Source organism: Gadus morhua, chromosome 16 (genome assembly GCF_902167405.1).
Source record: "Gadus morhua chromosome 16, gadMor3.0, whole genome shotgun sequence".
Taxonomy (NCBI): Eukaryota; Metazoa; Chordata; class Actinopteri; order Gadiformes; family Gadidae; genus Gadus; species Gadus morhua.
Genome location: NC_044063.1, coordinates 5,198,877 through 5,214,927, shown reverse-complemented (window position 1 = coordinate 5,214,927; position 16,051 = coordinate 5,198,877). Strand labels below are relative to the sequence as shown.

The following is a 16,051-nucleotide window of genomic DNA, read 5'->3' as shown; positions in this document are numbered from 1 at the left end:
TCTGATGCAGAACCAAGGAGAACCAGCGCCTCAGGATTCCACTGAATCCATCTTGATGATATCTTGTGACGGAGGAGGATTCGGAAAGTCTTTGGTTGTTGTGTTCAGCTCAGAGTTTAGGTGGGTAGAGTACTGTAGGACTGAGTTTCTTTGATTTATACGATATAATATATATTATTAAAACACAGCTACGGTATTAACATACTTCAGTATACTGTAGTACTCAATAACTGTACCACATCAACCTTTTAAACACTGTCCCTGGAACATGAAATATTCAGGTCATCAATAAGCATTGCCAATGTAAAACCGATAGCGCCCAAATTAAATGGCATGGATTTTTGTTTGTGACAGAGCTAACCTTTACGAGTTGTCTGAACTAAATCCCAGATATCTTTTTACCCTCATTCTTTTGCTCCAGACTTGGATAAAGGTCATGTCTGTGTGTATATGTATTTATTTGTAAGGATATATCGCCGGTGTCATGAATAACCTTATTCTGTTTTAATGAGATCTGGAAACACTGAGGTCATAAGTTCTATATCCATGTTATAGTTACTCAATAACTTCACATCCAGCATGTTGTGGTTCAGTAGTTATAGGTGTAGTGGACATGCCTTTCAGACCTCGACCACGGTTATGCTTGATATGAAAAATCCCCTTCTCTCTCTCCCTATGTCCCTCTCTCTCCCTCTCTCTCTCTAAGCCGTACATTTATCAATATGATTTGAAATTACTTATTCAGAAGGTGTTTGTCCAGGGCAAACTGTGGTGAATATGGATGGAGAGAGCTAGCAGGCAGATTTGCCGTAGGGAGCCCCTCTTAAGGATTCAGCTTACCTGGCTGTAGGTCATACAGGGTAGAAGAGGGAATTCTGATCTCGCTGCTGTGTTAGTCACTCTCAGGAAAACGGGGTTAATCTGACCCACATCACACACAGACATGCCATCACACCGAGATATGTGTTAAAAGCTCTTTTCCTGCTCACATTCAAGCATCTATCACAACTCCCCCCGCCCCCCCCCCCCCCCCCCTTCCGGCAATTATCGCAGGATGGGTGGAAGGGGTGAGCAAGTCGCACCTATAACACTGCGGCACACAGGCACTTCAAAGTGTGAGCTTGGAGTCATTGTTTGAATGTCGACGGGGTAACAGGACCGGAAAAAGCCTCAGTGGTTCCCTGAAGTGAGCTCCTTCTACCCATTCTTCCACCCAGCGTTGAGTGAGCTTGCCACTAGAGGCATGGGTTCTAATTAGAGGAAATGGGTGAGGAGCGACGGCGTGCTTTCACAGCAGGGGCCCGGATGGGCCACACTCCCCAATAAAGGACGGTTAATTACAAGCACGTCAAGTTAAGGTAATTGCAGTGCTTCATTATAAGGCTGTCGATGCTCAATAGTCATTGTTGCATACCCAACAAAGTCCCAAAAAAGACTTTGTATTGGAAAACTGCCACAATCAGAAGTGAACATGAAGTGTACATAATATACACTGTATAAACACCTTTGAATAAGGCTTTTTTATTATTTTAATCAATGTCAAGAAATGTTTTAAATTGTTAAATGATACTCTTTGGTTTTCATAACATTTGTTATTGTCTGAACTTTCCACACAAACTCACTGAAATATTACAGAATACGCTAATTTAAATACCACAGAATACATACAGAACAATAGTATGCTGTTTATTCAGTTGAATAATGTTAACCCAAATCTTCTTTACATTCTAACTGACAGATAGGCAACAGACAATCTGACGAACTACCTAGATTAGTGTATGTCGGACTGTTTGATTCTGTATTATAATAATACAATAAAGATTACATACAGGATCCTCCTAGACCTCCTTTTGCTTACCAATGTGATATGAAGATCCTATTTCTGCCTGACAAACCGACCCAAATTATCTCCCACAGGAGACTTCATCATAATTTTCCCCCTATAACGAATAAAGCCAGTGGTTGTATCTTACGACGATATAGATTCTACTTATTATTTAATGATTAAGAAAGATGTAGGCCCCATCTTGTGTGCTATCGCTTACAATTGTTTGTTTTCTTTACACGTCTGAGTCGTGGTTCGGTTGATTCTGTCCCTTGCTCTCTCTGGCCGTCCGACAGCCCCTTGGTTTCCATTACGCTGTGCAGTCAGCTGAGACGCAGACTGGCCCAGGCCATCCTTCACTAATTCCTCTCTTCTTCTTCAACGGAGATGTTTTCTGCCATTTCACCTCCAATCCCACTCCAGCGTTCGGTGCTGTTGCTGCCGTGTTTGTGCCCGGCGTGATCTCGGTTAGAAAATACTCAAGGAACCGGCCGGCGACGCGACCCTTAGAGATTGTCCTCGATAAATATCAAACTTATTGATTGTGGTAAAAAGAAAAGACCGGATCCAGTAAGGAGATGGAGACACTGAATCGTAAAAAAAAGAAAAAAAAATCATGTAAAACAGAAACCACATTATGGTGTTTCAAAACCATCTTCTAACCAGTGTTACGTTGTTACTCCTGCTTATGCCATTGAGCAAGGCACTGGCTGAGGACCTGCAGACACAGTGGCTGTCCACTGCTCCTAAGGCTGTTTGTCGCTTGTACAATCAGGAGGATAAAGTTTAATCTAATCAAATTTTAACGGTACTAACGAGGGCGTCTGTCCAAATGCCAAAAAGCGATTGAAAGTGTCAACGAGAACCTTGGCAGCAGCACCTATCGGATGATTTACTAATCACTCTCAGCAGATGGACCTACCGGTGCAACTGTGCAACACCTACACATTAAGCAAATGTTTTGGATTCCACCCCCAATGTCCACCATCGCAGTCTACATGTCAGTGTCCCTGAGCAAGAATGCCCCTAACCCCCTACCTCCTCGTCAACACTAATGATATTTAGTCTATCAGAAAAAAAAAATCTTTGTAGAAAGCTAACTAAATGAATAAATGGTTAGCAAAATGACTAAATCGTATAAAAAGGGTTGATCCTATTGAGGAATCAGCCATGGACATCAGGGGCTCTGGGGGACAGGGGACGGGGATTGGGGGCTGGAGGGGGGGGGAGTATCACCTTAGGGGAACAACAAATAGCTAGAGGTTATTTCAGGAAACCTCTGGGTATTCTCCTCTCATGTTTACGGTAGTTAGAGATTTTCTGCTCGCCACGAAGCCTAATGTTTTCGTACTCTGCTCTTGCACTGCTCACTGTGCACCACTGGATCAATACTTAAAGTATCATGTTGTTGTTGTTGTTGTTGTTGTGTTTGTTAAGAGTGGAAGCATTCATATTCCACCAGGTTGTATCGTGTTGCTCGGCCATGCACGCGGCTTTACTGGTGACACCGTGGTCATCAACTTACAATATCTTCTGTCTTCTAATATAGACTCAGATCTGATGCCTCCCGATAGAAGAAGATCTTTACTATTTATTTATATACCTGTTATAGATATAGCAACGCATAATCATTTATATACCTGTTATATATATAGAAACACATCTATACTGTAGATTTATATATCTGTTCTGTATATAGAAACACATCAATACTGTACATTTATATACCTGTACACAGCTGTTCTGTAGATAGTAATTTGTCTTCAACCATGGGGAAAGCAAATATTTGTCTTGAATGGCGATAGCTCATACTAATGAATGTTGGTTTTTAAATCATTAATTGTTTCGAAGAATGCTTTTGCCACCACTTAAAAATGAGTGACATGTTAAAAAATGAGTACATAAAGTTGGTTTCTCGAAAAAATACACATTTAAAAACATTGTGTTCATGAAAGTCAGTCAGAGGGAACATTTACATTTTGCAGACACTTCTATCCAAAGCTAATTGCAATAAGTACATTTTTCAGAAGAAAGAGAAACAACAATATATCACTGTCATTACAGAAAGGATGTTCATAGAACAAGTGCTGAGCCCTTACAAGTGCTAGGTTAACTCATTCCCTGTATACAACAACGGTAGGTAGGATAAGATGCTATGCTGAGTACTATGTTTAAGTGGTAGTGACTGGATGTTGGGGGAGGGTGTTTTGAGGAGAGTAGGGGAGGATGGGGTTAAGGAGGGAGGATATAGAGTCCAGGTGAACTCTGAAGAAGTGAACCATTATTAACAGCCAACAAACCACTCTAAACTCTACAGGAGTTGAAGCAAATACAGCAGTCCTATATTGGTGATATCTGTATCAGTGGATACTGGAAGCACCTCTCATGAGTGTGGAAAAATAAGATGAATGATATGCGGCTGACCTCGGGTTTCAGCCTCTCTCGGGAGCTTTTTCTGCTACTTTTAAAACCGTATATAAAAGCTCCAATATGTTTAAACGTTCGGCTCACCCGTCAGAGCAGCAGCGCTTACCAAGGTCACAATCGGACTGGCCAATGAAACCAAGTAGAGGCCCTTCTTTAGACCACAAAGTCTTTTGTGCAAGTTTGGAGTTAGAACATGATACGATCAATATTAAAATAAAAAATGAGACAGTAACTGCTGAAAACAAAACCTTTTAGTTTCCATTCACTACCAGAAAAGAACACTGGACTCAAATGCTCGGCTAACTTAGCCATAACCAAGTTGCTATGAGGGAGATGCTTCATGGGCACTCATATAACTTTACTTATTTTGTCTTTTTTGAAAATTCCTAGTGAATGTATTTATGTATGCAACAAATATCGATAGAAAACACAAAATGGACATTTTTAAGCCAACAAATAGGAGCTGCCTTCCCTCTTTCATTTGATCTATTTCATACAGACTGGGGCTGGACACCCCTTTCCCCCCCCCAAGCCTCCTACGCCCTGGATCTGACTGTTATACTGTAGAAATGCGATGCAGCCACAAAAATAGCAGATGAAATCTATGGAGGAAAATCAATAACCACCTCCATTGAAATTAGTCAGAGGAATTTAAACACGATTCGGCGTTTATCAAACAATCTGTTATTATGTTGAATATTGAATCTGTATTCTTTGTCTATTGCCTCAATCTCTGGTTCTCTCTTGCTCTCTCTTTCTCCCTTTTTCTCCCTTCTTACTCTCCCCCTCCCTCTCTTTTCCTCTCCCTCTTTAGCTCCCTCTCTCTCTCTCTCTCTCTCTCTCTCTCTCTCTCTCTCTCTCTCTCTCTCTCTCTCTCTCTCTCTCTCCGTCTCTCGTCCTCTCTCTCTCTTGTCCTCCCTGTCTGTCTCTATGTCTCTTTTCCCGTGGGACAGATTATTCTCCAGAACCAGTGATGGTTCCTGTGTTATGAGACCCAAGTGTCCGTGTGACTCATCCTCCCATATAGATTTCTTCCCCCTATCCTTTCTTTTTCAGTCTTTTTTCCTCTCTATTCTTCGGGGAAAGAAAGAGGGGAGCAGAGCCTTGTGTGGAAAGAGTGATGCCATTGTGCTTTTAGGGGCCACACACACTCACATCTATTGTGGATGCAGAATAATTTGGTTATGACCTCATCATTTGAGAATGTCCTCTTACACCAATGACGTCACGTTTGAGAGAGCTGTGTGTTGCTATGGTATCTTCAATGATATCGCAGTTGAGATTGGGGCTGTTGGAACTAACTGCGGCACTCTCATAGAAATCGAACAGTACTTAAAAGTAATACTAATTGAATGTTGAAATTCAAATCAGATATGTTTTTGTTTTTTTTTCTCTAGTGGCCGGAAGGTCCAATCACATGCCAGTAGTGGCCTTGGGTATGCATAAGCCTGTGTATACACAGTGTAGCCTACAGATTCACACCAAATATTAATAAAAGTGATAAGGGACGAAATTCGAAAGGGATTATAGAGGAAGATTGGTTGCCTCAGTTGAAATTGAGCTGTATTCTTGAGATTGGTCCCCTACGACATTAGAGTTTGGAGAGACGTTTACATCCTTTTGTGACACATAAGTCGGGAGAGAACCAGCTGTGTTTTGTTCTTTGACATCACAGTTGAGAGAGCGAGAGCACTGTATTTTCAATCGATGACATCACAGGCGTTGGAGAGAGAGAGAGCTGTGTTTTATCATGACGTTTTGAGATCAAAGGATGACATCACAATTTTGAGATTGAGCTTTTGTTATAGCAATGTCATCAGAGAGAGAGAGAGAGAGAGAGAGAGAGAGAGAGAGAGAGAGAGAGAGAGATGAAATCAGACTGGTCCCCCCCGTCATGTGGCCCCAGGCAGCAGCCTAGTCCTCTATAACTCTCCCATCACATCCCCAGATATCATATCAGCCGCCTGTACACTCCCATCACATCCCCCAGATATCATATCAGCCGCCTGTACACTCCCATCACATCCCCCAGATATCACATCAGCCGCCTGTACTCTCACATCCCCCAGATATCATATCAGCCGCCTGTACTCTCACATCCCCCAGATATCATATCAGCCTCCTGTACACTCCCATCACATCCCCCAGATATCACATCAGCCTCCTGCACGCTCATATCACATCCACCAGATATCATAGGCCCTAATAGGCATCGTTAAAGAGAAAGAAAGAAAGGATTTCATCAGTGGCGCGTCGGCGTTGGCAGCAGCGCTGCTCAGCCATGCGTTGCACCTCTCCTCCTACTCCACTGAGATTAGCGCGTCTATATTCATTAGCTTTTGTTTTTCCCTTCGTTCTGCCTGTCTCGGCAAACCGGCCATATTGTTGTGAACACACATACACACACACACACACACACACACACACACACACACACACACACACACACGTTAGAGCCAGGCTTGGATGCGAGAGAGAGAGAGAGAGAGAGAGAGAGAGAGAGAGAGAGAGAGAAAGGGAGGGAGTAGGGAGGGAGGAGAAAGGAGAGACGGAGGAGGATGGCGAGGGAAGCGGAGGGGGGAAAGAGGTGAGAGGAGAGGGGGATGACAGGAAGGAGCAGAGGAGGAGAAAAGGAGGAGAGGACCGAAGGAAGAGGGGCGTTGGGAGGTGCAGCGAGGAGAGTTCAAGGTTGGACCTTGACCTCTACATCATGAATACAGTGCAGTCACTTTGCTCAATCCCATAGCGCTGTCAAGGTTATCCTTGGGTTTTATATTCCTCATGAGATAGCCTGCGTTGTTACTACTACTGCTGCTGCAAGTCGGCGTTGACTGACTGACTGTAAATCACAAACAGCGAGGCAGTCCACAGCGGCCATCTGTTGATAGATGCAGATGACGCCCTGAACAAGCCAAGGGTCCTCCTTATTCACCTAGCGGGCCATCATGGCTGCTTCTTGGTTCTAAACGCTAGCAGGGAGAGCTAGCATTTATAACCAAGACGGACTCTTCTTAAACAAGCCCATTTTGTCGCTATATGGGTTATTGTACTTGGTACGCTGACAACAACCCCAGTTATGAACACCACATTGCCCTGTCTCCTCTGGACTCCTCCTCATTTCCATTCCCCTCCGCCGCGCTCTGATGGTGGTCAGCCACATGGTCGCCCACAAGGCCGGCTAAGGTCAGGCTGACCATTGCCCCTTCCCCGACCCCCCCCCCCCCCCCCCAACCAGTGGGTGCAGAGCTAATGAGACAGACAGCTGCTAACGGGGTTCAAACGCAGTACCTTTGATGAGGCGGACCCAATGTCACCTTCATCGTGAATAGAGACGTCATATATCTCTCCGCTGTCTTTACTCGCCGGAGACGGTGGAAAAACCAAACCATGTCCGGGAAGAAAGGAAAATCAAGACGGAGGTCATGGGAAATGAAACTGGTGGACTCCATCGGCCTCCTGGGAGAAGGAGTTTGATTGTAGTTACTGCGCAAGCTTTTTGTATTGTAGTGTTTAGTAGCGTTTAATGGGTTTATTTGTCATTTTTTATGCCGTGGCCAAATGCTGTACCTTCATACTAAATATATATTTTTTAGCATTAAATGTGTTATAAATGTTGAATGGTAGTAGATATAGTAGTCAGCAGGCTACTATTAATCACAATAAATGACCAACAAGTTTTACCTGTTTTAATAAAATGTTACAAAAGCAATAGTTCTGGTTTTCAAAAGAAATAGATCACAATCGTCCTCCGTATCAAGGACAAAGTTAGCCTGGCAAGCCAGACCCATATCGGTAAGATATTGGGTCTGGTCTCATACGTTGGCAGTGGGGGCGGGATAAACGGTTGTCTTTCAAGTTCCCTCTGCACGCAATAGGATAGCGCTACAACCAATCAGAGCAACGAAGAAGGTGACGTAGTCAGAGCGACGGAAATGTCCATGGGGAAGTGTTGCGAATGGTGGATCGAGAGAATGGATTGAGAGAACGGAGACCAACGACGAAACTTTTACCGTATCCGGTCGGCAAAACTCCGAATACATCTTTCTTTTCCAGGAAAGACTTCAGTGCAGTTCTTTGTTCATTTCTCAAAGAAAATGATAACTTCAAGTCTTGAAGAGTCGCTGCCAAAGCCGAGTCGAAAGACAGCTGTTCGCCAGCAGCAGCAGCCATTATTGTTTACACGGAACCGTCGCAGCTCTGTCGTCATTCGGCTCGATTCCGCCCCTCACGATCTGATTGGCCTTTCACATTTTCTGTTTCCAGCAGCGAAAAACGACGACAGAAGGCTAGACCTCCCTGGCTGCAAATTCAATTTGCTGCCGCTAGGGGCGTCTAGATTTCTAGGCTAGGACAAAGTAGTAACCGTCCTGGTTAATAGAAGTTCAGGAAACTTTGGAATCTGTGTTGGCGGGGAAAAGAGGTCACTGTGGGTATCTGTTGGTCCCTGTGGGTCTGTTGGTCTTTTTTGGTCACTCTTGGTCACTGTCATTGCTCTCAGATCCACTGTTCTTTTGAGTCTGTAATATTCAGGAAAGTTCACAAATTTGCACCAAAAACTTGTGCAATGTAATTGGCGACCATAATAAGACTTTGGTCACGCTCAAATCGTATGTATATGTTATATGACTTATATTATATTTTGCATGAATCAAATGGCATTCATAATAGAGTAAACAGTTTTCCTACATGTTAAAATATTTCTTCAATCTAATATATAATAATATATCATTTAACAATAATATTATAATATATTAATCAGAAACAGTAAAACGGCCCATCTTAAAACTGCGACTGCGCCAGGCTGGTAGTCGTGATTAAGTGAGCGGTTTGGCTGTCCTCTAGTATACCCCGTGTGAGCGGCAAGGTGGATTTGGTGGTTTGGATCGAGTCGGCCACCATGTCCGGGATTATGTGTCAATTTACCACCCAGCTGCATCTCCGGGCCCCACGGCAGCCCGTGGCGTCCACCTATTAGCAGCGCTGGCAATTAGGGCTCGGTAACGCGGCTTCCGGGCTTGACTAATACCTCCCGCTCGCTCCAACCTGTTTATTCTAGACGCTACAGCTGCTGCTGCTGCTGAGGTGTAATTGTATGATGTTGACCATGTGGAGGTTAAAGTGTAATCAAAGACTGGAAAGGGGATCTAAGGAACAGCACCACCACTGGTCAAATGAGGGTTACTGCAACTGATGTTTTCTGATGAGGCTCTGTGGATGTTGTGGTTAGTCGCTTGTATCCATAGCTACTTATAGTGAATACAAATAGATGCCATTAAGGAGCCGGTAGGGCGAGGGTATGTTTCTGAAGGATCACCTACAGATGGGCTGCAGACTTTGGGGATCAAAGCCGTACCTTTGGAATGGGTGGCAGACAACCCAACCACTAGACTATCATTAACTCAATCACCATCCTCGTGAAGCCACTCACAATTTAAATGTGGCAAATGGTCCTCATGTGAATCAGAGTGGATAATTGTTTGTATGTTCACATTGGCTACACATTAATAATCTGCTGTGTGATGATACGATCTCCACCATCGGCGTTTGAGAGAAAAGAAAAGAAAATGCCTACAGGCCTTTTGTTATGAAAGTATTTTATCTGATGGCTCGGCCAAACAAAGAAGAAAGTACCAGCAGCAGCCAAAGTGTGAACAAGCAATCTATTTTGTGAGTTGTGTGTGTGCGTGTGTGCGTGCGTGCGTGCGTGCGTGTGCGTGCCGTCTGTGTGTCCAAGTGTGCATGTGTGTGAGTGTGTGTGTGTGCCAAATTGAGTGTGTGCATGTGCGCGCGAAAGTGTGTGTTTGTGTGCGTGTGTATCTTTGTGTGTGCATGCCAGCGTGCGTGTCCATACTTGTGTGTGTTTAGTTCCATGAGCTCACCACTCTGTGTGCCGTCTTGCAGGTGGCCAAGGTCAGTTCCCCACCACTCAGAACGTGACGGTGGTGGAAGGGGGCACAGCCAACATGACCTGCAGGGTGGAATACAACGACAACACCTCCCTCCAGTGGTCAAACCCGGCTCAGCAGACGCTGTTCTTCGGGGACAAGAAAGGTGAGTCAACGCAGACATCGCATGTGTTGAGGAAGGATGGAGTGAGGAAGGGAAGAGGAGGGAGGTTGGGGATTGAAGAGAGAGGAAGGCAGGGATGGGTGGATGGGGTGAGGGAGGGAAGAGGAGGGTGGGAGGGGATTGAAGAGAGAGGAAGGGAGGGAAGAATGGAGGGAGGGCTGGACACATGGAGGGAGAAAGAGAGAGAGGGATGGACGGAGAGAGTGGAAGGAATGGATGAACCGTCATCCACTTCACGTTGAATGGATGGATGAACAAATGGCTTGATGGATGGACGGACAGATGAAAGGAATACCATTAATAAAAACTGCGGCAATAGCCCCCAGATTGAATCAGCCATCTTGTAAATTCTCCTTCAAGTCTGTAAAACAGTGTGGCCTACCTGCCTGCCTGCTAGGCGCCGTCTGATTTTAATTGGATTGGATGCGAGACAAGAGGTTGAGATCGGCGACGCATTAGTCTTACTGTCACCAGCCCCGCGCCTAATAATGAAGTCCCGCCTCCGCCTTGCGGCCCTGCGCGGCAAAAAAAGCTAACACGCTAACACGGTGGAACACAGAAACACGAGGAGAGAGTGCTGTAGAGGAGTCGGGGCTGTTGTAATCACGCGACACTGACGACGTTGTTTACAACACGGAGACGCCGGCGGACAGCAACGTGATTTGCTTAATTAGCATCCAACCCCCCCTCTCCCTGTCTTGTATATAGATGTGTTTTGGATGCCGTACGACCTGCGGGGGTTGAGGGGGGTTGAAACCGCCGTTGACGCCACGACAACAGAGACTCGGAGGGAATAGCAATGTGCCCTCGGTGTCCAGATCTGATTTAATGGCAGCGAAGGGAAAGGAGGCAGGGGAATAGGGCGGGAGCGGCGCGATGGTGCGGGACGGATGTCGCTGCATTATTTTTAAGATTTTTTTTTAAGGTGTTTGCCCGAGGTGTTAGCGGTATCAATTACTCTGAGGGCTCTCACACGATATCAGTGGTTCTCTGAAGGCTGGCACATAATATCAGTGGTTACCTGAAGGCTCTTACACAACATCAGCGGTTCGCAGATCGAAGGGAGCTTCAAGAATGGGCATGAAGTAACGGAGGAGAAAAGGGTGGTGGTGGTGGTGGGGGAAGGAGGCGAAAAGGAGAGGAAGAGAGTGAGTAAAGGAGGAGAAGAGGGGTGAATGGCGGGTGGTGTTGACTAAAGGAGGAGGGCAGGAGAGGAGGAGGTGAAGGACTTGAAAGCGGCCCGTCTCGGTGTCTCTGATTGGACTGGGAGGTTATATAATGAGTTATAAGGTGTTTCATTAGACCAAATGACGTTCTGCCCACACATGAAAGCCACCTTTAATGTATCAATCTGTGACACTTCACGCTGTGAATACGCATTCCACGAATTATCATCCAAATAGTTAAATTAAAGCTTTTTTTCGTGTAATTGGCCAAATTCCAATTTTACTTTCCAGGTTGCAGGAGCTATTTTAGGGGGATGGTTGAGGATGTTTCAGAAGAAATTACAAGCAATGTAATATAATTATTTAACTAAATTATTTATTATTATTTAATTATATTATTTATATATTTGGGTTTCGTTTGTAGATCACTGACATACTTTCACACTAGTTTTAGGGACAGTATGGACCTTATTCAGCTAGTGGCAATTTTGTGTTGCGTCAGTTAAGTCTTTGGAAAGTGAGAGTCTTTGGTAACCATGCAAGCATTAGTTTTAGTGCTGCATTCCATTTCTTCAGCCAGATTACATTGAGGAAGCATTTGCAGTTGAGTTCTCATGGTTTCTCCAAAGATTCTAGAAGGTTTCCCCGCGCAAATAACCAATATGGCCACTAGGTCAACAAGTCTTTGGGGGAATTATAGGTGTAAATGTACTTTAATATAATGAGTCCCTGAGGAAATATATTATATTACATTTCGCACATTGTAAAATACAATTAAATGAAAAGGAGCTTTATTTATCCCGAAGATTTGAATATTCTATATTAAGTGTGAATTTACTTATTTATTTAATTTAACATTTATTGAAATATATAATTTCACATACTATCTCAAGTTCAGTTTCTTTCTTTTTTTTTTTTTTGCTTCTGTTGAGATCAACATGGACGCCGAACGTACTGCAGGCCACCGGACTGGTTTCACCAGTCTATAATGCTGTTCCTATTCTGTGTTGTATGGTATCCCTTGACAGGAGGTTTGTCCGGGATTTCATGGAGGAATTTTCCCACCAGAATTTTGAACATGTATAGCTGTGTTGCTGAGGTCACGGAGTGGGGGAGAATGTTCCATAGTTTCCCAGCATGGACACAGCGGACAGAGAAGCATGCTTGTTGAAGGCGGGAATTTTGACCTTCTTTCCAAGCCGCATATTGTCGGTGAACTGCATCCCGACGTCATTGGGTGTGGTTTCGTTGAGGATCTTCCAGACATGAATGATCATATATCTCTCTCTTCTGCGCTGCAGGGATAGAAGGTTCAACGCAGAGAGTCTCTCCCAGTTTGCTAAACATAAAAGTTTGTTACCTGAGACAATACAAGCAGCTGAACTAGAAAGTGACGGTTGGTGTGGTTGTTCCCGTCCTCTCACGGAGGTTCCCCGTGGATCCCGCAGTACCCGCTGGGCTGTAGAACGCTGCTGAGGCCAGGGATAGAGCTCCTGGGTCGGTGGGAGGGAGTGGAACGGGGGAGAGGTGGTTAAAGGGAGAAGGGGAGATGAGAGAGAGAGAGAGAGCTGAGGGAAATAGAGATGAAGAGGGAGGGAGGGTGTGATAAAGAGAAAGGGGAGAAAGAGAAGGGAGTGAAAGAGTGAGGGGGAGAGAGGGAGAGGAGGAGTGACAGAGAGAGAGAGAGAGAGAGAGAGAGAGAGAGAGAGAGAGAGAGAGAGAGAGAGAGAGAGAGAGAGAGAGAGAGAGAGAGAGAGAGAGAGAGAGAGAGAGAGAGAGAGAGAGAGAGAGAGAGAGAGAGAGAGCGAGCGAGAGAGCGAGAGGATGCGAACGCTTGCTCTCCTCCGCCGGGTCGGCCATTTGTAATGCATGACAGGTTCCTTATCCTGGGCAGAGCACCCGGCCAAACGAATGTACTGCACTCTGTGGAGGTTGGCCAGGCTAAGTGTGAGAACTCCCTCTGCTCCCCCCTTCTCCCTTCCCCGAACCGTCTCCCACGCCGATCGTGAAGCAGCACCATTGGCGCGGCACAATTCGATATGACCGAGGCCTACGGGACGAATGGAAGGCGCGACACAAGTGGGTTTCATGCGAAGAAAAAGGCGGTCTGGCATGGAAAGACAACGCTCCGCGGTGCCAAATCAGCAAGTAATTGCTTTGCGGAGGACCCTCCGAATGTCCCGGCTTCCTACTTTGCGGCGCCCTTGTGTGCCCGGCCAATCATATGCGTCCGTTCGGTCGTCGAGCCGGGAGTATCGGGGCGCCGGAACGCGAGGGCCCGGGTTGCCGGAGCGCGACGTCCCCCCATTCCCCTTCCCGCATGATCAGCTGCTGTCATAAAAGACTGTTCCCCCCCCCCCCCCCTTTCATCCGTCAGGGCTCCGTCACCAGAGTGGAGACAGAGGCGCGGATCACAGAGCAACGGATTAGATTCAATTAGATTAACATCTTGCAAAGTATTTCCCTCTGTCACTGCAGCACGGCACTCTCCAGCGTAGGGGAGGGTTTCAGGGTGGCTAAAGCGTGCCGGAGAGTTTGTTTTTGATGTGTGTGTGATGTATTTGATATTTGTTTTTAATCGTCTTTTTCGCTGGCGCACATTTCGGCGCTCATTTCCCCCGGGATGTAATGTGCAGCATGGACACCTTTCATTGCGTGGCTTGCTTGAAAATATTTGCCGCACCTTTTGGGCCCTCACCAAGTTTGGTATTTATCAAAGGAATAAAGTTTGGCGAAAAAAGAATATTCTGTGAAAACACACACCGACTTCTCCTCAAATATGACCAAAGAAAAACCGCATAAAAAGAAAAAATATGCTTTTGATGCGTTCAATAAAAAGATAATCCTGTTTATCCATTCTGTGTTCAACATCAAAGCCCCAAGTGTTAAACTCACCTTATATCGATATTGACACACGAAGCAGCGAATCTGTTAACTTGAACTACACCTGACGTCTGGTACATCTGGCGTGATGAATCCCTTCCCTGTTCTCTGCGTCTCTCTATCCATTCTATGTGATACCTACTGGGCTTGAGAAGCACAGAATCTGACCTCTGCTCAGCGTATAATTTGCTCCCTTTTTGTTCCTGTCCTGGTGAATAAGAATGAGAGGAGGTGCTGCAGAATGTCAATGGTTGCCCTGGAGAGAAGGGGATTTGGTTGCACTTTTCTGGAATGCTAAAGACTGTACAGAAACCGTGGTTCTACATTAGTGCTGCTGGTTTGACCGAGTCTGGGGCGAAGCTCAAACATTACGGGGCTCTTGTGTGATTATCTATTCAAAGGAGGGGAAAACCAAACAAAAGTATTGCTTCAGAGGAAAGAACATCTAATGCAGCCGGGAACCTTGTGGGGCATTCGTGTTCGACTCTCCTGAAAAGAAAAAAGTCTCCAAAACCTCAACCATAATCATGTTATTCAATATTAAATTATTTTTTTCGTTTGGATTTACAATTTCGGAATTTTTAAAGAAATAGTTTGATTATTTACTCTAGACGTTTTTTGTTTGATTATATATATATAAAAAAAGGACTATTCACATAGATGAACTAAGCCTCTCCGGTGCATCAGAAGGAGTTCACCACCCAAGGTTTAGCGGTTCAAGTCCCACCGACGCTGCCCATGCTAACAATGTATGCGCTCAAGGTATCGTAAGACGCTTTTGAGAAAAGTGTCAAGCACCGAACGGCGTGTATTATTTCCTTGCCTGTGTGGCTGTGTCTGCGCTTCACAGCAGCATACAGGGGGAGGATCAGCGTTATGAAATGTAGGATGGCAGTTCAACAGCAGCGTCGACGACAAGCTGGTAAATTATATAAAGGACTGTGAAAGACGGTTAGGTCCACAAGGTAAGCAGTGTTTTTCAGCCAACAACAGAGCAATACTGAATAAGTAAAAATCCACTCAGCTTTGCAGGGCTAAAGCAAAAACCACACCGGCTTTTAGTTTTCTCCTCCTCCGTTCCCATTAGCTACTTTGCCAAAAACCTTCGAGAAGCCCCTTCTCCTTGCCCTGGGGTCCTGAAGATGACCATATGTTGTGGAGCACCGCTGCACAATTCACCTCATATCATGCTAAATATGCCTGTCTCAGTGTCTGTCTGTCTTTCTGTCTGTCTAACTGTCTGTTTGTCTCACTCTCCGGCTGTGTGTCTGTCCGTGGCTGTTGGTCTGTCTGCCTGTCTCACTATCTGCCTTTCTCACTCTCCGGCTGTGTGTCTCTCCGTGGCTGTTGGTCTGTCTGCCTGTCTCACTATCTGCCTTTCTCACGCTCCGGCTGGGTGTCTGTCTCACTGTGTCTGTCTGGTTGCCACTCTCCTCCTGCTCATCCATTAAAGATATGAGGGGGCTGTATGGCAGACACTGTAGGGGGGCGGGGGGCCGGCGACGCTGTGAGGCAGAGGGGCCGGCTGTCCAAGTCTCTGCTGCCACTAACCCCCCCCCCTCAACCCCACAAACACACACACACACACCCCACCGGCCAAGACCTGCGGGAGAAGGGGAGAGGCGATGGATAGCGCCAAAGCTGGGCCAACAGATCACTCATCCATTACAACCAATTAGCT

At 45.5% G+C, this 16,051-nt stretch overlaps 1 protein-coding gene across 5 annotated transcripts in view; it reads left to right on the top strand.

The window, feature by feature from the left end:
* LOC115560982 (cell adhesion molecule 2) overlaps positions 1–16,051 on the top strand; it is a 128,938-nt gene that overhangs the window by 93,846 nt on the left and 19,041 nt on the right. For all 5 annotated transcript variants that reach the window (XM_030380715.1, XM_030380717.1, XM_030380716.1 and 2 more), the window contains one exon: positions 10,154–10,303. In XM_030380715.1, the coding sequence (XP_030236575.1) occupies positions 10,154–10,303 (150 nt within the window). The remainder of the gene's footprint in view (positions 1–10,153; positions 10,304–16,051) is intronic.